Source organism: Macaca fascicularis, chromosome 3 (assembly GCF_037993035.2).
Source record: "Macaca fascicularis isolate 582-1 chromosome 3, T2T-MFA8v1.1".
NCBI classification, from domain to species: Eukaryota; Metazoa; Chordata; class Mammalia; order Primates; family Cercopithecidae; genus Macaca; species Macaca fascicularis.
In genome coordinates, this window is record NC_088377.1 from 193,583,270 (window position 1) to 193,609,420 (window position 26,151).

Consider the following 26,151-nt stretch of genomic DNA (forward strand, 5'->3'; position numbering starts at 1 on the left):
TATTGTTTAAGATCTTTCACTTAAAATGGAAATCCCAATATCTGAAATAAAATCATAATGAAAAACAATATAAAATTGATATAAAATATAAAATACTGAAATAAAAATTTCAATATATTACTGTAAGTCCTAGCAAGAGCAATATGATCAAGAGAAAGATATAAGGGATCCCAGCAGGAAAGGAAGAAGTGAAACCGTCTTTATTTGCTAACGGCATGATCTTACATATGCAAAACCCTAAAGACTCCACCAAAAAACTGTTAGAACTAATAAACAAATTTGATAAAGTAGCAGGATATAAAGTAAATATACAAAAATCAGTAGCATTTCTATATACTAACAGCAAACGATCCTAAAAGAAAATTAATACAATCCCATTTATAATAGCAACAAAAAAATTAAATACTTAGGTGTAATTTCAACCAAGGAGGTAAAATACCTGTATACTGAAAACTATAAAACTCACAAAAGAAATTTAAGAAAACACAAAGAAATGGAAAGATATCTATGTTCATGGACTGGAAGAATTAATACTGTGAAACTAACTGTCCATACCCAAAGCGATCTACAGATTCAATGCAATATCTATCAAAATTCCAATGTCAATTTTCACAGAAATAAATTATCCTTAAATTCATATGGAAGAACAGAAGACATCAAACAGCCGAAACCACCTTGAGCAAAAAGAACAATGATGGATGCATCACACTGTCTGATTTCAAAACATTACAAAATGATTGTAACCAAAATAGTATGGTACTGGCATTTTAAAAAAAAAGGAAAAAAACACACATCTGGACAGGCATGGTGGTTCACACTTGTAATCCCAGCACTTGTGTAGGCTAAGGCAGGCAGACTGCTTGAGCCCAGGAGTTTGAAACCAGCCTGGGCAACATGGTGAAATCCCATTTCTACTAAAAATACAAAAACAAGCCAGGGGTGATAGTGAACACCTGTAGTCCCAGGTACTCAGGAGGCTCAGGTGGGTGGATGGCTTCAGCTCAGGAGGCAGAGGTTGCAGAGAGCCAAGATCACACCAGCGCACTCCCGCCTGGGCACAGACACCACCCTGGCTCAAAAAACAACAAGACACATTGACCAATGGAACAGGAATGAACTCACGCATTTACACTCGGTTGATTTATAACAAAGGTGCCAAGAAAACACGATGGGTAAAGAACTGACTCCTCAATAAACGGCGCTGAGAAAACTGTATATCCATATGCACAAGAACAAAATCATACCCTTGTCTCACATAACACACAAAAATCAATTCTAAATAAAGTCTTACGTTTAAGATGTCAAACTATAAAACTACTAGAATAAAACATAGGGAGAAAGTTCCATGTGGGCAATAACTTTTTGGATATGACCCTGAAAGCACAGGCAACAAAAGCAATAATAGACAAATGGGATGGCTAAACTACAAAGCTCTTTATGGCAAATGAAAATATTAACAAAGTAAAGAGACAACCCACGGAATGGGAGACAATATTTAGTATCCAAATTATATATGGAACCCAACTAAACAGCAAGAAAACAACCTGATTAAAAAATGGGCAAAGGAGCTGAATAGACATTTCTCAAAAGAACACATACAAATGGCCAACAGGTACATGAGAATATGCTCAGTATCACTACTCATTAGGGAAATGAAAATTAAAACAACAATGATATATCACCTACCACCTGTTCAAGTAGCTATTAATAAAAAGAGGAAAGATAAGTATTACCAAGGATACAGAAAAAATGGAAGTACTGTACATTGTTGTGGGGGTGTCAATTAGTACAGCCATTATGGAAAATGGTAAAAAGGTTTCTCAAAAAACTAAAAATAGAATTACCATATAATCTAGTAATCACACTTCTGGGTATATATCCAAAGGAACTGAAACAAATGTCAAAAGGATATCTGCATGCCCACGCATACTACAGCATTACTTATAATAGCCAGATATGGAATCAACCTAAGTATCCATCAATAGACGAATGGATAAAGAAAATATGGTATATATAAACAACGGAATACTATTCAGCCTTGAAAAGCGGGAGAATGGTGGCTCATGCCTATAATCCCAGCACTTCGGGAGGCCAAGGCTGGAGGACTGCTCATGCCCAGATATTCAAAACCAGCCTGGGCAACATAAGTAAGACTCCATCTCTACATAAAATTTAAAAAATTAGCCTGGTGTGGTGAGCGCACACCTGTAGTCCCAGAAGGCTGTGGTGGGAAGATTGCTTGAGCCCAGGAAGTTGAGATGCAGTGAGTTGTGATCACGGCACTGTACTCCAGCCTGGGTGACAGAGTGAAACCCTGTCAAAGAAAAAAAAGAGAGAGAGAGAGAGAGAGAAAGGAAGGAAAGAAGAAAAGGAAGGAAGGAAGGAAGGAAAAAAGAGAGGGAGGGAAGGGGGGGTAGAAAAAGAGGGGGAGGGGAAGGGAAGGGAGGCAGGGAGGGGAGGAGAAGGGGAGGGAGGAGAAGAGGGGAGGGGAGGGATTAAGGAAAGAGGGAGGGAGAGGGGGAGGGGGGAGAAAGAGGGAAAGAAGGTGGGGGGGGAGAGAGAGAGAGAGAGAAAGAAGCGGGAGGGACCCGTCATTTGCAACAACTCAGAAGAATCTAGAGAATATTATGCTAAGTGAAATAAGCCAGGCACAGAAAGACAAATACTGCATGATCTCACTTATATGCGCAATCTAAAAAAGCTGAACTAATAGAACTGGTAGTATAGTGATGGTAACCAGACACTCAGAGAAAGTAAGGCAGGAAGAAAGAAATGGTAAGTTGTTGGTCAAAGGATACGAAGGTTGAGATAGGAGGAATAGGTTTTGAGATATACTGCAGAGCAGGGTGATCTATATTTTAAAATAACTATTAGTTTGGTGCAAAGGATACAAAGGTTGAGACAGGAGGAACAGGTTTTGAGATATAATACATAGCAGAGCGACCTATATTTTAAAATAACTATTAGTTTGATGCAAAAGTGATTGTGGTTCTGCCATTAAAAGTAATGGCAAAAACCGCAATCACTTGTGCACCAACCTAAGAGTAAATGTCAAATGCCCCACCATAACAGATGAGAGGTAATCAAGGTAATGGATCTGTTAATTTACTTGATTCAATCATTCCACTTTGCATTCATGAATTGAAACATCATACTGTACTCATAAATGCACATTAGGATCTGCCAATCAAAAATAACATTAAAAAATAATAAATGTATCATGAATCATTTTAGATAAAATGTATACGTTCTGAGAAAAATATAACATGAGAAAACTGGTGCAGATGAAACAGCTGAATAGAAAAAAATTTGGAAGTCGGGAGCAAATTTAGGGAATACATATTCAAAGAAAAAAACATCTTTGAATTGAACTGGTAGCGACTTCTCTTATTGTAAGAAACCCCCCAGACTCACATAATTTTATGACAGTTACTTCAAACTTTCATGGAGTCAATACCTATCTTACAGATATTGTTCCGGAAAATATAAGAAAACTGAAAGATGCCTCATGTACGAGGCTAGTGCAATTTTGTCTCCAAAACTAGGACATTACAATATTACAAAAATTCATATTGCTTAGGAAGATAAATATTATCTAACTAAAATCCAACAGCATGTTTAAAAAATATGTCATAATCAAGTAACGTTTATTGCAAGTAATCAAGTAATGCTTACTATCTTCTACAGAAGTGGTTTTTCTTACTGAATTGTTCTGCTTCATTTTAAATACATATGGACATAAGTTCTTTGTCAGATATATGCTTTAGAAATATTTTTCCCTTTTCTGTCATTTATCTTTTTACTCTTGTTTTGGTATTTTTCATGAAAAGTTTTAAATTTAAGTATAGTGGTATTAATCAATCCTTTTCTTTTTTTTTTTTTGAGACACAGTTTCTCTCTTGTTGCCCAGGCTGGAGTGCAGTGGCGCGATCTTGGCTCGCTGCAACGTCCACCTCCCAGGTTCAAGCAATTCTCCTGCCTCAGACTCCCAAGTAGTTGGGATTACAGGCACCTGCCACCACGCCCAGCTAATTTTTGTATTTTTAGTAGAGATGGGGTTTCACCATGATGGCCAGGCTGGTCTCGAACTCCTGACCTCAGGGATCCACCTGCCTTAGCCTCCCAAAGGGCTGCAATTACAGCATGTAACCCACCGCACCCGGCCTCTTTTCATGTGTGTTTTCTTTTTTTTGAGATAGGGTCTCACTCTGCCACCCAGGCAGAAGTGCAGTGGCAGGATCACAGCTCACTGTAGCCTCGACCTCCTGGACTGAAGCGATCCTCCCACCTCAGCCTCCTGAGTAGCACCACCATGTCCTACTAATTTTTGTATTTTGTGTAGAGATGGGGTTTTGCCATGTTCCAGGCTGGTCTCGAACTCCTAAGCTCAAGCAATCCTCCTGCCTCAACCTCCCAAAGTGCTAGGATTACAGGCATGAGCCACTGTGCCTGGCCAATCAACCCTTTTCTACAATTAGTGCTTTCCATTTGTTTTTTAAAAGTCTTTCCTTACCCCCAAAGCAATGAAGAAATTCTTCTACATTAACTTCTTTTATTAATTTGCTTCTCACATATGTCTATAACTGGAGTTGACATGAATAAATTAGGTCTACTTTCTTCTTTTTTTTTAAGTACATATAATTTTTCTCACACAACTGTTGAGAGACTTCCTTCCTCACTAATTTGTGATGCCCCTTTGTTATAAATAACTTGTTCACATTACGCATGTATCTGTATCTGGGTTCCCTATTCTGATCCACTGGTCTATTTGTCTATTTCTGTGGTAATACAGCACTGACTTAATTTACTAGCATGTTACGAAAAGTCTTAGTATCAAGTAAAGCAATCCTTCCTCTTCTTCGTGGGTCCTTTGGTTTATCCTGTCTTTTGCATATTCATATAAATTAAAATCAGCTTGTAAAATTTACTGTAGAAATTTTTATTAGAAATTTCTTGAACCTACAGATAAATTGGGAAAGAATATCTTTAAAATACTGAATCCCCTAAAATGTGAATATTCTATTTCTATTATGTCTGTGTTCCTTAATCTTTCCAGAAAGTTTTATAATTTTCTCTAGTAAAATAAAAGTCTTACATTTTTGCACATAATCCTAGTCACATATAATTTTATATTATTGGAAAATAATATGCTAAAAAATACCATTTGAACTCTGTCCTAATATATATATAAATACATGTGATTTTTGCATTTTGATTTTGTATCTAGCAATCTTGCTAAAATCCTATTAATTGTAATAGGATGATTATCTACAGATTCATTTAGAACATTTTATATACTGCACCATTAAAATTCATTAAATTCCATCTGTACATCCTTTTAAGGAAACTATGGGACAGAGAGATAAAAATGAATAAATAAAGGTCAAAAGTGGTGGAGCTTGGAATAAACATCAGGTCTGTATTTATGGTACGCTGGCCTTCTCACAGTGTACATTCACTCTGTCCTGTCTAATGAAAGTAACAGTGGTAGTGGTAGTATAGCCCAGGATAAATAAATAACAGTGGCATTGCTTATTAATCTACCTCAAGGTTACGTTTCCATGTGGTATGAGCATCAATCTACCTATATTTTTTATGTAGACAGCCAATTATTGAGTAACCTATTCTTTTCCACTGATAGGCCATGATTATTATAAATGAAATTATCATATATTCATGAGTAGCTTTTAACTTTCATTCTTTGTACAAGTATTAGATGAGGACTAACAGTGACAGTGTGCTACTCACAGGGGACAAAAAGATAAGTCAGTCAGGCATATTCTGTCCTTAAGATCTGCAGAAGAACCAAGCAAGGAAGTTAAGAACTACAATGGGTTCCCGAAGTAGGCCTAGAGGATACAGAGACACAGAATACTTTCAGAAGGCTCTCAGGCACCTACTCTAAACTAGCAAATATTCTGCATTCTGTACCTCTCAATTCCACATATGCATTACACCATTTTTAATTTCTACAGAAAACATAGTAAAAATTAAAGTTTATGGTAGTATCAAACTACAAAAATTAAGCAGAATTTTAAATGTTTTTCAATCAACTAGAACTCATTATTCATTAAAAAAATATTTATACAGCACCTAATCTCTGTCAGGGACTACTAGGTGCAGGACACAGTGCAGTGAACAAAACCCACCAGCAAAGTGCCTGCCTTCAGAGTTCACATGACAGTCAAATGAACTGTTGGAAAATAATAAGTGCCACAAACAGAAAGGGGAACATCACACACCGGGGCCTGTTGTGGAGTGAGGGGAGGGGGGAGGGATAGCATTAGGAGATATACCTAATGTAAATGACGAGTTAAGGGGTGCAGCACACCAACATGGCACATGTATACATATGTAACAAACCTGCACATGTACCCTAGAACATAAAGTAAAAAAAAAAAAAAAAAGAAAAGAAAAAAATAGCAGGTTACTATGTAAAATATGGTGGGAGCTGCTGCTGTTTTCTTTTCCATCCTACTCCTTTATTTTGAAAATGTTCAAACCTCCCAAAAAATACTGGAGGAGGAGGAGAGGACTACAGTATAACAAACATCAGTGTGTTCTTTACCTTGATTCACACTGTATGTTCTTTTTCCTGACCTGACTGAGACTAAGCTAAATGTGGCCCTTCAGAGGAGGATAGTATTATCAGCAAGGTGTCCTCTCTGGGAGGTAAACCAGGAGACAAGCAAAGCAAGCACCAAAGCTCTCAGAAACCCCATCAGCACATATAAAGGAGTGAGGCCAATGTGGTGAGAGCACAGTGAGTGACAAATGACATGAGAGAGACAGTCAGGAACAGATCACACCTTGTAGACATGGTAAGTACTTGAAATTATGAATATAATTTAAATATTTAATTTAAATATAATAGTCATGAAAGAGAGTGGATAGTGGGGACCTGATTATCATTATTAGAATAATTTTTGCAACTGTGCTATAAACAAATTGTACTATGGAAAGGTAAAGAGAAGCAGAAAGACTGGTTAAAAGGCTACTACAACTTCCAAGGGATAACAGTGACTTCAACCAAAATGGGAGGCAAGTTAAGGCAGTAACAAGTTGCTTGGGTTATCAAGTTGAGCTATAAGGTATGAGAAAAGATAGAAATCAAGGATTAACTTCCAAAGTTTCTGGACTAAACAACCGAGTGAATACTGGCATTATTTACTGAAATGAGGAAATCTTGGGGAGAAGCAGATTTGGGGCAGAGGTGGAGGCAGAATCAAGCACGGTATTGGACATGTTAAGGGTGAGGTGTCTAACACACTTCCAAATGGAGATGTCAAGCAGACAACTGAACATAAAGGTCTGGAGATCAGGTAAAGAAGAGTAATGGAAATGAACACATGAGACTCTTAAGGGCACACACAGAGGTTACAGCTATCAGAATGAATGAGCTTTCTTTCCTAGGGGGTGAACAGAGACAAAAAGTAGACAAGATATCTGAGGATTTATCCTTAAGAATTCCAAAATTATAAACATGTAGAGTCTCCACAGCAACTAGCAAAAGACAAAATGAGGAGTGAGATGTCCCAAACGCAAACGAAAGAAAATGCTTCAAGAAGATGAGAGAGGCCAGGTGCAGTGGTTCATGCTTGTAGTTCCACCACTTAAGGAGGCTGAGACAGGACTGCTTTAGCCCAGGAGTTCCAGACCAACCTGGATAACATAAAGAGACCCAATCTCTACCAAAAAAAAAACTTAAAAATTAGTCAAGTATGCTGGCACACACCTGTAGTCCCAGCTACCTGGGAGGCTAAGGTGGGAGGATCACCTGAGCCTAGGAGGTTGAGGCTGCAGTGAGCTGTGATCACACCACTGCACTCCAGCCTGGGTAAGAGAGTAAGACCCTGCCTCAAAAAATAAAAAAATAAATTAAAAAATAAAAAAAAGAAAGGAAAGGAAGAAAAGGAAGAGGAAAAGGAAGGGGGAGGGAAAGGAAGGGAGGAAGGAGGGAGAAGGGATGGAGAGGAAGGAGGGAGGAAGGGAGGGAGGGAGAGAGGCAGGGAGGGAAGAACATGGGAGTACTAAACCGATGGATAATTTCATTATTTTATTCATGCTTTTCAAACAAGGTCTAAAAACTCTTAAGACTTCAAAGCTGAATTACAGAATGATAGGTTACAGGCCCAGTGTAATGGCTCGTGCCTGTAATCCCAGCACTTTGGGAAGCCAAGGCAGGCAGATCATGAAGTCAGGAGATCGAGACCATCCCGGCCAACATGGCGAAACCCTGTCTCTACTAAAAATACAAAAATTAGCTGGGCATGGTGGTGATGCCTATAATCCCAGCTACTCGGGAGACTGAGGCAGAAGAGTCGCTTGAACCAGGGGGTCGGAGGTTGCAGGGAGCCGAGATGGCGCCACTGCACTCCAGCTTGGTGACAGAGCAAGACTTCATCTAAAAAAAAGGGGGGGGGTGTGGGTGGGGTGGGGGGAAAAAAGAAAGAAAAAAAAATAGGTTATAATGTCCTGTGATTCCTTTTTTAATGAATGGGGAGAAGGTAAGGAACAAAAGTATAAACTTAAGTTTACAGGTAAGTATCAAAAATTAATCATCATGCTAAACGCTCACATTTATGTCTTCTGCCAGGAATAGCACATTGGTAACATTCTGTACTGGCCTGAGGTGACTAGAGTAAAACTCTAGTATGCTGCCGTGTTCTACAACTGCCTAAGCCCACAGATGTACTCAACCCAATTACACACAGAGGCATCAGCTTCAAATTCAGCTACTAAATCATAAAAGTCCACCCAGATTTTCATCCTAAACTCATACTCCTTGAATTTTCTCTATAGTCGATTCACTGTTTTATTCCTGTCACTAATATCCCATCCAGCTGCCTTCATTCTCTAACCTGATTTTGGCTTCTACACCAACAGAGACCAGGGAGTTTGCCGATTCCTCAGACACAGATCGCTGAAGAGCTGGAATTAGCTGTTTGCTGTTATCCGCTTCTGCTTCAGCATCCTCTTCTGCAGACTGTTCTTTGATTTCCGCTTAACAGTAAACAAGAGAAAACAAAGAGTCATTTTTGTATTTATATTAATCACTGGTGAATTTATCTATAAAGCATAGGTCATAATGTAAAAAGAAACAACAATACTTCACTGATACAGGAAAGTTTATGCACATAATTAGTGGTACTGTGCATCTTTATTCTCTACTGCAAAATGATTACCAAAATAATGTGAAGCATGGTACACTTTTACTTGCGCCCAAATTATAGCTGATTCAGAGAAGTTTCATCCTAGCAATAAATGTTAAGAATCTTGGCCAGGCATCCCTGCACCAATTTGAGAGGCCAAAGCAGGCAAATCCCTTGAGTTCAGGAGTTTGAGACTGGCCTGGGCAAGATGGTGAAATCTCATCTCAACAAAAAATATAAAAATTAGCTAGGCAAGGTGGTGAGTGCTTATAGTGTCAGCTACTCAGGAGGCTGAGATAGAAGGATATGCCTTGAACCTGGGAGGCGGAGGCTGCAGAGAGCCAGGATCATGCCACTGCACTCAGACCTGGGTGACAAAGCCAGACCCCATCTCAAAAACAGAATCTTATTTTTGGCCAGGTGTGATGGCTCACACATGTAATCCCAGCACCTTGGGAGGCTGAGGCAGGCGTATTGCTTGAGCCCAGTAGTTCAAGACAGCCTGGGAAACATGGTGACATCCCATCTCTACAAAAAATTAGCCAAGTATAGTGGCACATGCCTGTAGTCCTAGCTACTCAGGTGGCTGAGGTGGGAGAATCAATCAAGCTCCGACAGTTGACGCTACAGTGAGCTGTGATGATACCACTAGACTCCAGCTTAGGCAACACATCCAGATCCTACCTCAAAAACAAAAATAAAAAATCTTTTTTTTTTTTTTTTTTTTTTTTTTTTTGATGGAGTCTCGCTCTGTCAGTCAGGCTGGAATGCAATGGTGCGATATCAACTCACTGCCACCTCTGCCTCCCAGGATCAAGTGATTCTTCCGCCTCAGCCTCCCGAGTAGCTGGGATTACAGGCGCCCACCACCACGCCTGGCTAATTTTTGTATTTTTAGTAGAGACTGGGTTTCACCACACTGGCCAGGCTGGTCTTAAACTCCCGACCTCAGATGATCCACCCACCTCAGCCTCCCAAAGTGCTGGAATTACAGGCATGAGCTACTGTGCCCGGCCAAAAAAGAATCTTATTTTCAGGATTATAGCAATTGGTCTACAGAACAAATGTATTTCAAAGTGAGTCATTAAAAATCGTTTCACACTTTATATTATCATTAAAAGACTCATTATGTATTCTAATTATTAGTCATTCTAAAAGCTTAATATTTGAAAAGGGCAAACCTTCACCTTACTGCCTGTTTCCATTCTCCTTGAGTCCAACCCCAAACACCTTAAATGTTCTTTCTCAGGAGGCAACCTAATAGCTGAGAGGATTTCCATACACCACTACCCCTAGCATCATTCTTCTCATTTAATAAAAATTATATGCCCACTCTGTCTGTCATACTCTATTACTAGAATGAAGGGACATTACACCTCCCCACCAGTGCTCATGATGCAGTTCCATGTTCTTGGCTGGCTCCTTCTTTTCTAACTTGAAATTTATTTAGACCTTTCTGCATCACTAACCCCAAACAAACAAAAAAATCTTAAAGTCCTTTCAAGCTCCTTTTCCGTCTTTCCTTTTACCACCAAATTCATAAGATGGCACAATAAATTGACTGAACTCTACTACCTTCCCCTTCAACTATACCTTTCTAATTGTATCCAGCCTATTATAACAATTATTCTCAGCCGGGTGTGGTGGCTCACACCTGTAATCCTACCACTTTGGGAGGCCAAGGTGGGCAGATCACCTGAGGTCCGGAGTTCGAGACCAGACTGACCAACATGGTGAAACTCTGTCTCTACTAAAAATATAAAATTAGCAGAGCATGGTGGCACATGCCTGTAATCCCAGCTGCTCAGGAGGCTGAGGCAGGACAATCGCTTGAATCTGGGAGGTGGAGGTTGTGGTGAGCCGAGATCATGCCATTGCACTCCAGCCTGGGCAACAGGAACTAAACTCCATCTCAAAACACACACACACACAGTTATTCTCATCAACACCACCAATGGATCAACGGCAAAAGCATTAACAATCCAGTCACCACTCACAAGCTTTCTTCAAACATCCTAAAAATTCATTTCACATCAAGACCACTTCCTCCTTAGTGAAATGTTCTTCTATCTTTTATAAGTAGGGAGATATAATAGTCTAATATCTGTCTCTTCAGCTGATTTCCTTTAGGCCTCTAAATATAGGTACAGCCTACATCCTTTTTACACTCCTGGGTTGATTGGTTGTTTCTGTTTTTGAGAAAAGGACTCACTCTGTCGCCCACACTGCAGTGAGGTAGTATGATCATTCACATTCTTGGGCTCAGGCAATCCTCCCGCCTCAGCCTCCCAAGCAGCTGGGACTACAGGCACATGTTACCACATTCTTTTTCATCTTTTTGTAGAAATGGGGGTCTCACTATGCTGCCCAGGCAAGTCTCAAACTCCTGGCCTCAAGTCATCCTCCTGCCTTGGCCTCCCAAAGTGCCAGGAATACAGGCATGAGCCACTGCGCCCAGCCTATAAGCTCCTCTTTGAAGAACTTATTTATTATTCACATTTCAACAGTTCCCTCTGGACTTAATGATTTGTAAATCAACATCTCTAGCACCAACTTGTCTCCTGAGTTCCACACCATATTTCAACTATACACTAGACATATTTAGCATCTTGAACACTAAATTTCACACAAAACTTGATCTCTTATCACTCAGATTAGCACTTCAATCTGACTTTCCTTTTTTTTTTTTTTTTTTTTTTTTTTTTTGAGACGGAGTCTCGCTCTGTCACCCAGGCTGGAGTGCAGTGGCCAGATCTCAGCTCATGGCAAGCTCCGCCTCCCAGGTTTACACCATTCTCCTGCCTCAGCCTCCCGAGTAGCTGGGACTACAGGCGCCCGCCACCTCGCCCAGCTAGTTTTTTTGTATTTTTTTAGTAGAGACAGGGTTTCACCGTGTTAGCCAGGATGGTCTCGATCTCCTGACCTCATGATCTGCCCGTCTCGGCCTCCCAAAGTGCTGGGATTACAGGTTTGAGCCACCACGCCTGGCCTGACTTTCCTTTTTTTAAAAAAAAAAAAAACTATCTTCTATAATCAAAACGAATTTTAGAAAAATATTGTGAAAAACGAACAATTTGTGTAACTATGCTTGCGTAGTTAGAAAAAACTACAAATAACTGTAAATCTCATCAAATCATAAAAGTAATGATAACATGAAGCATCAAACAGATGGTTTTGGTTTTCATACTTAACATGTTTCCTTTCTTTTTTAAAAAATTGAAATAGGAAAGCTGACCTTAAATTATTTATGCAGTCTACCAATAAAGGTGTCCTGTCTATCCCTAGAGACAAAATTGATAACATATCTAGAATCAAATCTACAAATACGTAAGTCTGTATTCAAAAGGAATCATAAAATGAAAATTTACATTTCTATGTGACAAATGACCTCATGAACAAAATGAATGTGTCGCAGATGAGAGAAAATAAATACAATTTGAATCCCTCCCCCCAAAAAAGGTATTCAGATCAAGAATAGCTAAAGAACTCCAAAGATGAACAAGGCACATAAACCTGCAGAAAGCACACAAAGGACAAAAACCATACTCTTCATCTTCTATACTTTTCAAGTTTTAGTAGGGCACATAACTGTTCAGCTAGAGACTTTATTTCCCAACCCTCTTTGCAGCAAACCATGGCAAGTTCTTACCAAAAGAATATGACCAGAAGCAACTGTGCAACTTCATCATCTAAAAGGAAGTGACCTGCTCTTAACTAAATTATAGTCCCCTTTCCTATGTACTGGAATGGACATGACAGCAACCCAGCCGCAATGCTGCCAATGAGGGGCAATGCTCCAGGTGATGGCAGAGAGACAAGATAGAAGAAACTTGGGTCAACAAACAATAATCTGGAGCAAAAGACGACTCATCAACCTAAGCTCTCCATCCTCAGAAATACTACATGAGAGAAAGATCAATTTGTTTTATTTAAGCCACTGCTACATTTTGGGATCTCTGTTACAGCAGCTTAACCCATGCCCTAATTAACACAGAAAACTAGTATTAAGAGTGAAGAACTGCCATAACAAAAACTTCAAGTGGCTTGGTGATCAGGCCATGAGACACTGATAATGGAGTTTGAAAATCAACTGACCCTTTTTTGTATTAAAATATTTAATACAGCTACAACCTATTTGGAATGCAGACTGTACCTACAGAGCCTGTAGCTCTAGGGAAAGCATCTGGAATGAGCCAAAGGGTATTCTGTGTTGCCTCTCTCTAGTATTTTTACAGCCAAAGATAGAAAAGAATACAATTCTGCTACAGAGACACTCTCTGCCTGCCTATTATATTCAAAGTACTATAAAATTATCATATATATAAATACCTTTATGAAAGCATTTCATTTCTACTCAGAGAGGCCCAGACACATTTTGGGATAGACCCATTTTATACCATTCTTACTACTGGGTAATAAGAAAGGGGAAGAGAAAAATAAGTGACAAACGTAAAGGAGGAGTAAGAATAGTGCCTTCAGAAACTCACAACGAGTCAAATGGACCGGGGTCAGAAATCATTACATTACCCTGGAAACATTTTTCTTCCTGGAGCCAGATCCATTTATCCCCACTCCCAAACTGTGCTCCCTCCAATAAAGTATGACTTATCTGTTTCCTTTTAGTATGTTGCTATCTACCATATATGACCTCTAGTCAAAAATGTCCTTCTCCTAGCACAGTATATAACAGTCTCAGCTTTTTCCTTATTTTTGTTCCCACAAAAGAAAATACACAGCACTTTTATTATTTTTAGGGGAGTTTTATTGCTTACAGCTAAGGGAAAACAAGTAGGACAGTGTCTATCTCTCCCTCAAATTAGAGCCAGAAGGAAACAGAAAAGTTAAACGTTAATGTTACTGGTTGGTCAGCAGGTTTGCAGGTATACAACCTTTTGAAATTATGTTTCCTGCATTTCAAAGAGGAAAAAAACAGATTCAGACTATAGAGTTTTTTTGTTTTTGTTTTTGTTTTTAAGAAATAGGATCAGCACCAGATCCGATCCCACAAAGCAGGTAAGAAGACAGGCTTTCAGAGTTCATCCTGCTCTCTTTTCTCCTCTAGCTATTATCATTACTGGCTCTGCCCACGATTCTAACCTGGATCTGCTACAGAAACAGCAGGGAGTGGTAAGTTTTGGTTTTACTTTTGGTTTAGATTTTGTTGTTTTGGTCTTGTGTTCTTTAACAAATAAGGAGGACTCTATGACTGCTTCTTAGGTAGCAGTAATTCCTGCCACGAAATAGAAACAAACAACAAAAAAGGTATCACTAAATATGTGATACTTCAGGTAATAACAGAAGCTATCTTTAACTGTCACTCTTCATTTGGTAGAATATGTTAGATCTTAGTATCTGTCAAAGTCAAGGCAGGACAATTGAGTGTTTATGTCTCTCTCTCTTCTACTAATCCTAGTCTTCAAACAATTGTCAGAGTTTGGCAGCAGAATGTGAAACACACTGCTCTGGATAAAAATGATGTCAACCAGGGATCCAACCAGAGATGTCATCCAGAGATGCTCCGGATAAAATGACTATAAACCCAGTGATATCTGAGGAAATACTCCTGATGCCAGTACTTAATTATCTCTAGTTTATTATTTTAAATGTACTCTTGAATACTATCCTATGTTTTGCCTAAAGAAAGAAGTTTGCCAATAAAGTAGTCCAGGTTTGGCTACTCCAACACTTCGCAGTTTTTGCCTTCCATAAGGTTCAATTAGCTCAAACTGCCTGCAAGCCAAACTGTGGAAACTGGAGCAGACATTTAAAAATTTACACTGCATTTTTAAAACTTCAGGGTGGTATTTTTCTTGAATATAAAATCCCCAATATATCTTTCCCCTTACTTTGAACCTGACCTAAATACAGGCAATGGCACTTGGTCACAAAATGCGCCAAAGTCATTTTGGTGGACCACTGCAACCCTGGGACAAGGACAGGTGAGGCAATTTCATCTGTAGCCACTATCTATGGATAATCTCCATCCACTAGGTGGCACATGTACAGTGGTAGCATACTAAAGAACCTAATCATTGACCTGGCGTGGTGGCTCAAACCTGTAATCCCAGCACTTTGGGAGGCAGGAGGATCACTTAAGCCCAGAAGTTCAAGATCAGCCTGGGCAACATGGCAAAAGCAAAAAAAAATTCAGCCGGCCTTGGTGGCACACACCAGTAGACCCAGCTATTCAGGAGATTGAGGTGGAAGAATCACTTAAGCCTGGGAGGCAGAGGTTGCAGCTGAACCAAGATCATACCACTGTACTCCACCCTGGGCGACAGAGCAAGACCCTGTCTCAACAACAATAAAAAAGAGAACCTAATCACATGTAAGTAAATTCCTAAGAGATTGTGCACTTCATTAAATAGCATCATCTATGTGCCACGCATATCTCTGGGGATGCAAAGATAAATTAGATCTAACTCTTTCCCTTAAATAATTTCATAACATACCCTCTTTTAAACCTTTACTTTTCCACCTCCAATGACTCTAATTTATCCTACACAAATTGGTTCTAAGACATAAGAAAGTTTAACAGCAAAAGTTGTCTGCTGTGTTAGTTAAAATCAAAGGCCTGGAATTCAATGGTTCCGAGTTTGCATTCTAGCTCTGCCATCTGCTAGCAATGTGACCTCTGGCAAGTTATTTAACTTCATCTCAATTTTACTTTGCTCGTCATTTAAAAGACAGACAATACCACCTAGTATAAAACTGTCTTTATGATTTAAAAAAAAAAAAAAAGGATGCATGAAAAGCACTTAGCTCAACATCTTAAGTGTAGTGATGTAGCTGTTACTCTGATGACCTCTATCTACATTCACACACTACAGTCTATGGATTTACTTGTCCATCTCACCTACTCAATTTTTTTTTCTTTTTTTTTTTTTAATTAAAGACGGAGTCTGGCTCTGTCACCCAGGCTGGAGTGCAGTGCTGCGATCTCGGCTCACTGCAAGCTCCGCCGCCCGGGTTCATGCCCTTCTCCTGCCTCCCTAGTAGCTGGGACTACAGGCACCCGCTACCACACCCGGCTACTTTTTGTATTTTTTAGTAGAGACGGGGTTTCACCGTGTTAGCCAGGATGGTCACGATCTCCTGCCTCGTGATCCACCAGCCTCGGCCTCCCAAAGTGCTGGGATTACAGGCATGAGCCACTGCGCCTGGCCTCACCTACTCAATTTCTAACTCTTGATGTCATATCACGAATTGTTAAATTGCATTATGAGAAGTAACGGGAATAAAGAGAACATTTATTTAGCCCCTCCTGGCTCTATGCTCCAGACTTAATATATCATTAATTTAGAATGGTTATTTACCAAACAAAATTTTGAGTAACAACTACATACTATAATTTCTATTCAAATGGCAGTCATTACAAAGATAGTCAAGATCCCTACGTTTAATGGATCTATGTGAAAGACTGAAAATAAAAATAGCATACAATAGGCCAGGCGCAGTAGCTCACGCCTGTAATCCCAGCACTTTGGGAGGCCGAGGTGGGTGGATCACGAGGTCAGGAGATAGAGACCATCCTGGCTAACTTGGCGAAACCTCGTCTCTACTAAAAATACAAAAAATTAGCCAGGTGTGGTGGTGGACCCTGTGGTCCCAACTACTCAGGAGGCTGAGGTAGGAGAATGGCGTGAACCTGGGAGGCGGAGCTTGCAGCGAGCCAAGAGCGCGCCACTGCACTCCAGCCTGGGGGACAGAGCAAGACTCCGTCTACAAAAAAAAAAAAAAAAAAAAAAAAAAAAAAGGACACAGTAATAGTCATGATGCTGGTAAGCACATGGTATGATGGGAGTTAAGGGGAAGAGGTGGGTAATACAGCTCAGAAAGACTTCAGAAAGGTGTTAGAAGCCCAGCTAAAACTAAAAGGATAAATCAAAGTGTGCCTAATAGTTCTCTCTCAAGTCTTCTCTTTTAAAAAAAGAGTAACATCTAACATATTTTCTTCATTTAAAAGATAAGGAAACTAAAATCTGAAAGTTTATTACAAGCTCAAGATCACAAAGCTAATAGGAAACAAAGCTGGGATCCAAAATCAGGTTGTGCAACTCTAAAGCCTGATGTGCTCTTTTCACTACTTCCCCCACCTGGCATAGCATCAGGTGTAGCTTGTAAGTTTTATAAATACATCAATATTAAAGAGAAATGTTAACAGTCTTACTAGGACCATGTTACTGAGTGACCATTTACTGAATATAAAGACTATGAGATGATAACTAAAAATATAGTTTTTCTCTTTTTTAAGCACTGCTGAATATAATTATGAAGTGGAGAGAATATTTATCTCACAGTCAAGTTCACAGAAATAAAGCATTTTGATTTTTAACAATTACAAAAGTATTTCCCTCAAAGGTTAAATACTTATTTGAAAGGACTGTATGTAGCCTACAAATATACTGAACAAACTTACCAACATTGATAGCATAACAGACTATGTCAAAAATATTTTAGGTCAATTATGGACTCCCTTATCAATACATTAGTATATTCTTTCAAAGTACCCTACTTTTTCAATGGATTTTTAAAGTTTGCTTATTCAAGGGTTCCGGGATTTTAGAGGGAGAAGTTACTTCTTTATTTTTATTAACCTCTCATTTTTACTCACTTCCAAAATTTAGAATTCTAAGAAAACATTAAGAATGTAAGCAGCAAGCACAGTGGTATTAGTGGATACCTAAGTCTTTGTCACCAACAGAAATCATGGATATTTTCTTATCACATGCAGTTGTGGCAGATATCCCAAAATATCTTTCACCATCATCAATACTTCAAAATTACAATAGTTACAAAATTCACTGCTAGATTTTATAATTTAAGTGTGGATTAAAAAGATGTTACAAAATTACAAGTTTGGCTTATTTTTATTTCAATGCAATTGTTTATCTTTGTAATCCTATTTTGGTATATTTTTATTTTACTCATTTAAAAACACTATTTGAAAAAGAGTCCATGGACTACATCATACTACCAAAGGGGACTATGGCACCGAAAAAGTTAAGAACCCCTGTTCTACATGTGCCATTCACAGGAGACCACACCCCCAGTTTGACTATATGCTCTATGAAAACAGGCGCTGTATCTGTTTTTATAAACCAGAGCTATCACAAAACCTGAATGATGTTCGATAATTGCTTAATGTTAATTATATAATATAAAGCAAGCAGATAAATCGTATATACAGACACAAAGATTTACAAAAGCACAGAGAAAAATAATGTATTTTAAAAGAACTCATATTTACTAACTATGCAAGTAAATACTGACATTCATTATCAACCAGTTATCCAAAAAATATGCCTTCCTCCCTCTATGCTTTAATCAACTTTCTTTTTTTTTTTTTTTTTTTTTTGTTGAGATGGAGTCTTGCTCTGTCGCCCAGGCTAGAGTGCAGTGGCACGATCTCAGCTCACTGCAAGCTCCGCCTCCCGTGTTCACGCCATTCTCCTGCCTCAGCCTCCTGAGAAGCTGGGACCACAGGCACCCACCACCACGCCTGGCTAATTTTTTGTATTTTTAGTAGAGACAGGGTTTCACCGTGTTAGCCAGGATGGTCTCTATCTCCTGACCTCGTGATCTGCCCACCTTGGCCTCCCAAAGTGCTGGGATTACAGGCGTGAGCCACCACGCCCAGTCATTTTTTGTTTGTTTGTTTTAAAAAGAGATGGGCTCATGCTCTGTCACCCAGGCTAGAGTACAGTGGCACAATCATAGCTCATCATAACCTCAAACTCCTGGGCTGAAGGTATCCTCCCATCTCAGCTTCCCCACTAGCCAGGACTACATGGCACATGCTATCATACCTGGCTTTTTTTTTTTTTTTTGTAGAGACAGGGACTCACTATGTTGCCCAGGCTGGTCTCAAACTCCTGGGCTCAAGTTATCTTCCCACCTCAGCCTCCCAAAGTGCTAGAATTATTCCAAGCATGAGCCACCATCATCATGCCCAGCCTAATCAGCTATTAAATAGAATAACTTACTTCCCTTACCTTCAGAGAATGGCAATATTTTTCATGCTTGCTTCCTACTAAAACTACAGAAGAAAACATAGCTAAGAAATTGTGTAACCATGTCCCTTCCTTCTTTTGAAAGAAGTTTGTCTCCTGACAGTTATGTTTTCTGGATGTATCTCATTGAATCTAGTGTATCCAATGTCATCAAAATTGTGTTGTAAAGCTAAAGCATTAGCACTACATTAGAAAAAAGCAAATTATTTATTAACCCTATATTCACTAAACTAATTAAAATATTGGCACTGATTAATAATACGAATGTGGTTGCTGCTTTCACAGAACAATGTAAGCAACTAAAAGTAAATACACAAAAAAAGCACTAATTTTCTCTGGGAGTTAACAGTTTTACCGATGACTTACTCTATACTTATCCACAGTTCCATAAATTTCTACAAATATACATTACTGTTACAATATTTAATGTGATGTTTTAATGCAAACTCAAAAAGCTTAAGAGTCCAATACTTGTCAAAAGCCAAAAAATATATGGGCATTAATTTAAACAGTAATTGTTTAAGCAGGATAGACTGCTAATAAATGAAAAAAAAATAGTAATTGTTAGAAGTCAGCTGTTCTCTAGGTGTTTTATTTAGCTGTTATCAATATTTCCTTCAGTTTTCCTACGTAACCTTTAAATGTTTTTAATGGAGTTTTTTGCAATTAATGAAAGAAACGAAAATAAAATCAACAAATTAAAACATACATCTTTATAACAGTTATTTCTACCAATACTGATCTTCTTCTGAAATTTAACTTTAGGCCTTAAAAACAAAAATCAACCAATGAAACTGTCTTGGATCCTCTAGACCAGCCCAAGTGTCACCTGAATAGCAACGAATGACTCTGGTTGATGCCAGCAGAGCATCAACCTGATGCCAAGCCTGACCTAAATTCCTAACCCACAAGATCATGAAATATGTTTGCTTTTTAAGCCATTGTGTTCTGAAATAATTTGTTACATGGCAATAAGTAGCTGACGTTTTCATTTTAAACTTCAGTTTGAAGATTATATATGGCTTTTCAAAGACATATAGGTGGCTTTGCTCCAACATCTCTTCATCTAAACCGGCGAAGCAGTCAGTATTTCAAACAAGGACTACAAAAGAAAAAAGCTCAGGAGGGTTTTGCTGCAGTGCAGAAGTGACCCATATGATTTCCACCCACAATTCACTGGACACAATCATATGGGCCCCTCAAGCAGGCTTGGAGCTGTGTAATTCCACCACATATCCAGAAGGGAGAGTGCCAGAGCTATTTGACAGACACCACCAATATCTACCACGACAATACATAATTTTAAATAATCTACTAAAGTTAGTGGAAAATATTATCCGAAGAAAAACCTGATAATTCAAAAAGACAAGAGTCAATTACAAACTTTCATACCCAAAAAAAGATAAGAAAGGATAGGTAAAGTTAAATTGTTAGGCCAATTAATGTAACAAGAATCCAGGCTTTTTCTTTGTGCCAAATGTCACCATAACCTGTTCAATGAGTAGCTATACTCAAAATGTACAAACAGTAATTTGGGGTGTCGACTTTTTAAAATAATATCACTAAAGTTTCTATTCTTGTAAATAAAGGCATATATGGGGTTTATACAAAGTTGAATATTTAAAACATATGCAAATAACCAAAAGGCACTGAATTAAAGTAACATACGCAAGGCTTTGGAACTCCAATTCCACCTGTCTCATCAAGTGTATGGACAAAGCAAAAGACCCCTATCTTGTCTTTGTCAATTAAACACTAACATCTGAAAGCCACCACTAAATAAGAACCAACAGTTATTACATAAGCAACAGCGAAAAAGTAACAAATGACTAGACCAGAAGATAATCGAAGATTGTGACACATAAATAAGGCAGTATGATAGACATCATTAGTGGAAATCCCTCAAAGGTTACTCACAAATAGTAATGTTGATATTAAATCAAATAGTTTTATTACTTTAATAAGATTATTATTTATGAGACATATTTATACTAATGGATAGATATTAACTATTGTTAACTATTATTTTAAACAATATTGTTAGTTATTGTTATTGTTATTGTTAACTATTAATTATAATCCATTCCACTAGTTATAACTGACTTACCAAATTAGAAAAGGGCTATAACTATAGTTAATACATTTAAAAAGCTAAACTGAAAAATCAACAACTCTTGCTAGATGCATAAGGTCATTAAGGTCACAGGGCAAACAGGTACCCTCAGAATTGGAAGACAGACAAGAATCACAACTTACCTGACCAGAAACCCATGGGTAAAAACCTCCATGGGTACAAAAACCTGAACCATAATTGACAAAACGCTGGAGGTTCAGTGTGGAGAAGTCTGGAAGATAAAAACTACAGAGGGACGCCGTCATTGTGGGGCTCAACAGTTTTGTGTTTTACCTCTAGGAGTTCTACCAGTTTCTCACAGTGAATTTCACAGAAAAATCCCTTCTTGCTTTCAACAGCAGGGGGGGGAAAGGAACCATTTCTAAATACACCAGAGCATTCTCTTAACAAGGCCTGCCTTCAGGAGAAACTATTTAACTAAAGCCTAACCTACAAGAAAAGAAATAAACTCCAGACAGTTCTAGCCTAAGAGAATTATCTAACTCTAGCCCATTCTAGGCCATTCTGCCCCACCTAAGAGCAGTGAAAGCGCAGGGCAAGGAGGAAGAATAAAAAACTCAGACTTCCCCCTCCTCCTACAAGGCTCACCACATTACTAAAGGCCTATTTACAGCTGTTGTCTTTACCCAGTGCATTACATCTGGCTATTGAGAAAAAAAATTACAAAGTATACTAAAAAGCAAAAAAACACCGTATAGAGCAACATCAGAACTAGACTTGGATGTAGGAGGGAATTTGAAATGATCAGATGAGGAATTTAAAGCTACTATGATTAATATGCTAACGGCTCTAACAGATAAAGTAGATAGCATGCAAGAAGACATAGGCAATGTAAGCAGAGAACTGGAAATTCTAGAGATTAAAATGATAGAGATTAAAAAAAACTTTAACAGAAATGATGAATGCTTTCAGTGAACCTATCAGTAGACCTCACATAGCTGAGGAAACAATCTCATTGCTTCAAGATATTTCAAAAGAAACCTCCAAACATGAACAGCAAAGAGAAAAAGACTGGGGAAAAAAAAAAAAAGAACAGAATGTTTAATACAGAAAACTACAAAAAGATAACATGTAATGGAAATATTAAAAAAAAAAAGGAGACGAAGAACAAGAAATGTCCTCAAATTAATCTCAGAAACCAAACGACAAAGAACATCAAAAAGGATAAAGTCCCAAAAAAACTACACCTGGTCACATCATATTCAAACCACAGAATACTGAAAAATCCTGAAAGAGCTCAGAGGGAAAAAAAATTCCTAAGGTAATAATTACATCAACTCAGAAACCATGCAAGCAAGAAGAGAGGGAAGGAAATATGTAACACGTTAAGAGAAAGAAAACATCAACCTATAATTCTGTACTCTGCAAAATTATCCTTCAAAAGTGAAGGCTTTCTCAGGCAAACAAAAATTGAAGAATTTGTTGTCAGATGACCTACCTTGCAAGAAATCCTTTAGAGAGAACAAAAATGGTACAGGTCAAAAACTTAGATCTGTATCAAGAAAGGAAGAGCATCTCAGAAGCGGTAAGTGAAGATAAAATTTTTAAAAAACTTTTTTCTTATTGTTAACTGATCTAATAGGTAAGTTTGTTCAAAATAATATCTGCAACAATGTATTCAATTATGATTGCTTATGTATAAATACATATGCTTATGTATAAGTGAAATGACTGACAGCAACAATACAAGAGATAGGAGGGAGGAATTAGGATTATTTTGTTCTTATAAAGTACTCACATTAGAAGTGAAAATTACAGTGGTGCCATCTTATCCATGGGGAACATATTCCAAGACCCCCAGTGGATGCGTGAAACCAAGTAATAGCAAATCCAATATATCCAGTATGTTTTTTCAATCATACTAAGATGGCTACTAAGTGAATAACGGGCAGGTAATATATACAGTATGGATGCACTGGACCAAGAGACGATTCACATCTCAGGCCGGAAGGCACAAGATTTCATTATGCTACTGAAAACAGCATACAACTTAAAATTTATGAGTTGTTCATTTCTGGAATTTCCCATTTAATATTTTCAGACCATGGTTAACTGGAGGTAACCCAAACTGTGAAAAGCAAAACCATAGTTAAAGGGGGACACTACCGCACAGTGTTATTAGAAAGCAGACTTGGACTTGTTGTAAATATATATTACAAACTCTAAGGTAACAACTCAAAAAAAAAAAAAAAAACTGTGCTAAGAAAGGAGAGAAAACAGAATCATACAAATTACTCAATCAAAACCACAAAAGGCAGGCTGGGTGCAGTGGCTCACACCTGTAATCCCAGCATTATGTGAGGCCGAGGTGGGCAGATCACGAGGTCAGGAGTTCGACACCATCCTGGCTAACACAGTGAAACACCGTTTCTACTAAAAACATAAAAAACTAGCTGGGCAGGGCGGCGTGCGCCTGCAGTCCCAGCTACTTGGGAGGCTGAGGCAGGAGAATGGCGCGAACCTGGAAGACGGAGCTTGCAGTGAGCTGAGATGGCGCCACTGCACTCCAGCCTGGGTTACAGAGCGAGACTCTGTCTCAAAAAATAATAATAAAACAAAGTAAAACCACAAAAGGCACAAATAAAGTGGAAGACAAAAATAGGAACAAAGAATAAGGAAAACAAATAGAAAACAGTTAACAGATATGGTAGATATCCATTCCATCAACAATCACTGAAGCTGGGCATGGTGGCTCATCCCTGTAATCCCAGCACTTTGGGAGGCCGAGGCCAGCATGTCAAGACCAGCCTGGGCAACACAGCGAGAACACATCTCTCCAAAAAAAATTTTTTTTTAATTAGCCAGGAGTGGTGGTGTGCACCAGTACTCTCAGCTACTTGGGAGGCTGAGCACTGGTAGTTCCAGCTACTTGGGAAGCTGAGGTGGGAGGATGGCTTGAGCCCAAGAGTTCAAGTTTACAGTGAACTATGATGGCACCACTGCACTCCAGCCTGGGTGATACAGTGAGACTCTGTCTCTAAAAATAAAAAAGAATCACTATGAATAACAACAGTCTAAATATACCAATTAAAAGACAGAAATTGTTATAACAGGTTGGTTTTTTTTCCTTTGAGAGTCCTGCTCTGTTGCCCAGGCTGGAGTGCAATGGCACGATCTCAGCTCACTACAACCTCCACCTCCCGGATTCAAGCAATTTTTGTGCCTCAGCCTCCTGAGTAGCTGGGACAGGTACCCGCCACCATGCTCGGCTAATTTTTGTATTTTTAGTAGAGGTGGGGTTTCACCATGTTGGTCAGACTGGTCTCTAACTCCCGACCACAAATGATCCACCTGCCTCAGCCTCCTAAAATGCTGGGATTCCAGGTATTAGCCACCGTGCACGGCCTAGAATAGATTTTTAAAAAAGAAAACCCAAGTACATACTGCCTACAAAAAAAACCACTTTATAATAATATAAAGTTACATATAGATAAGAAATAAATGGGCCAGGCGTGGTGGCTCAAGCCTGTAATCCCAGCACTTCGGGAGGCCGAGACAGGCGGATCACGAGGTTAGGAGATCGAGACCATCCTGGCTAACACAATGAAACCCCGTCTCTACTAAAAAATACAAAAAACTAGCCGGGCGAGGTGGCGGCGCCTGTAGTCCCAGCTACTCGGGAGGCTGAGGCAGGAGAACCACATAAACCCGGGAGGCAGAGCTTGCAGTGAGCTGAGATCCGGCCACTGCACTCCAGCCTGGGCGACACAGCGAGACTCCCCCCGAAAAAAAAAAGAGAAATAAATGGATGGAGAAAGATATTCCAGGCTAACAATAATCAAAAGAAAGCAGGAGTAGCTATATTAATTTCAGACACCAGATGTCAAAGTTGTCAGGAGTAAAGAAAGGCATTTTATAATGATAAAGGGGTTAATTCCCAAGACATAACAATACTTACCATGTGTGTCTAAACAGAATATCGAAATATGTGAAGCAAAAAAATGATACAATTGCCAAGGAGTAAGAGATGAATCCCCTATTATAGCTGGAAAGTTAAACACTCCTCTCAGAAACAGATCTGGCATGCAGAAAATCAGCAAAGACACAGTGGAATCTGACACCATTAATCAACTGGAAATAACTGACATCTAAAGACTACTTCATCAACAATAGCAGAACACACATGCTTCTCATCCACATGGGACATTTACAAGGTAGACCACATTCTGAGACATAAAACATACCTTAACAGATTTTTAAAAATAGAAATCATACAATGTCTGCTCTCAGACCATATCAGAATTAAACTAGAAATCGGTAACAGAAAGATAGCTTAAAATTCCAAAATACTGAAACATTAAACAATACACTTCTAAATAACACACAGGTGAAAGAAGAAATCTCAAGAGAAATTGAAAAATACTTTAAACTAAATGAAAATAAAAAGAAAATTTGTGAGATGCAGTGAAAGCAGTGCTTAGAGGAAAATTTATGGCATTTAACACATATCCAGCTGACCCTTGAACAATGAGAGGGTTGGGGCTCCAACATCCCCCACCACAGTAAAAAATCTGTATAACTTTTGACTCCTTGAAAACTTAACTACTAATAGCCTACTGTTGACAGAAGCCTTACCAATAACATAAACAGTAGATTAACATATATTTCTGTGTTGTATTATATACTATATTCTTACAATAAAGTAAGCTAGAGAAAAGAAAATGTTATTAAGAAAATCATAGCCGGACACAGTGGCTCACACCTGTAATCCCAGCACTTTGGGAGGCCGAGGCGGGCGGATCAGGAGGTCAGGAGATGGAGACCATCCTGGCTAACATGGTGAAATCCCGTCTCTACTAAAGATACAAAAAATTAGCCAGGTATGGTGGCAGGCGCCTGTAGTCTCAGCTGC

The 26,151-nt window shown here is 38.8% G+C and overlaps 1 protein-coding gene across 33 annotated transcripts in view; it reads right to left on the reverse strand.

Annotated features, from left to right (window-relative positions):
- KMT2C (lysine methyltransferase 2C) overlaps nucleotides 1-26,151 on the reverse strand; it is a 298,808-nt gene that overhangs the window by 190,337 nt on the left and 82,320 nt on the right. For all 33 annotated transcript variants that reach the window (XR_012433087.1, XR_012433088.1, XR_012433089.1 and 30 more), the window contains one exon: nucleotides 8,862-9,003. Coding sequence is in view for 25 of the 33 variants with exons in the window: in XM_074036399.1 (XP_073892500.1) it covers nucleotides 8,862-9,003 (142 nt within the window). In the remaining 8 variants the exon portion in view is untranslated. The remainder of the gene's footprint in view (nucleotides 1-8,861; nucleotides 9,004-26,151) is intronic.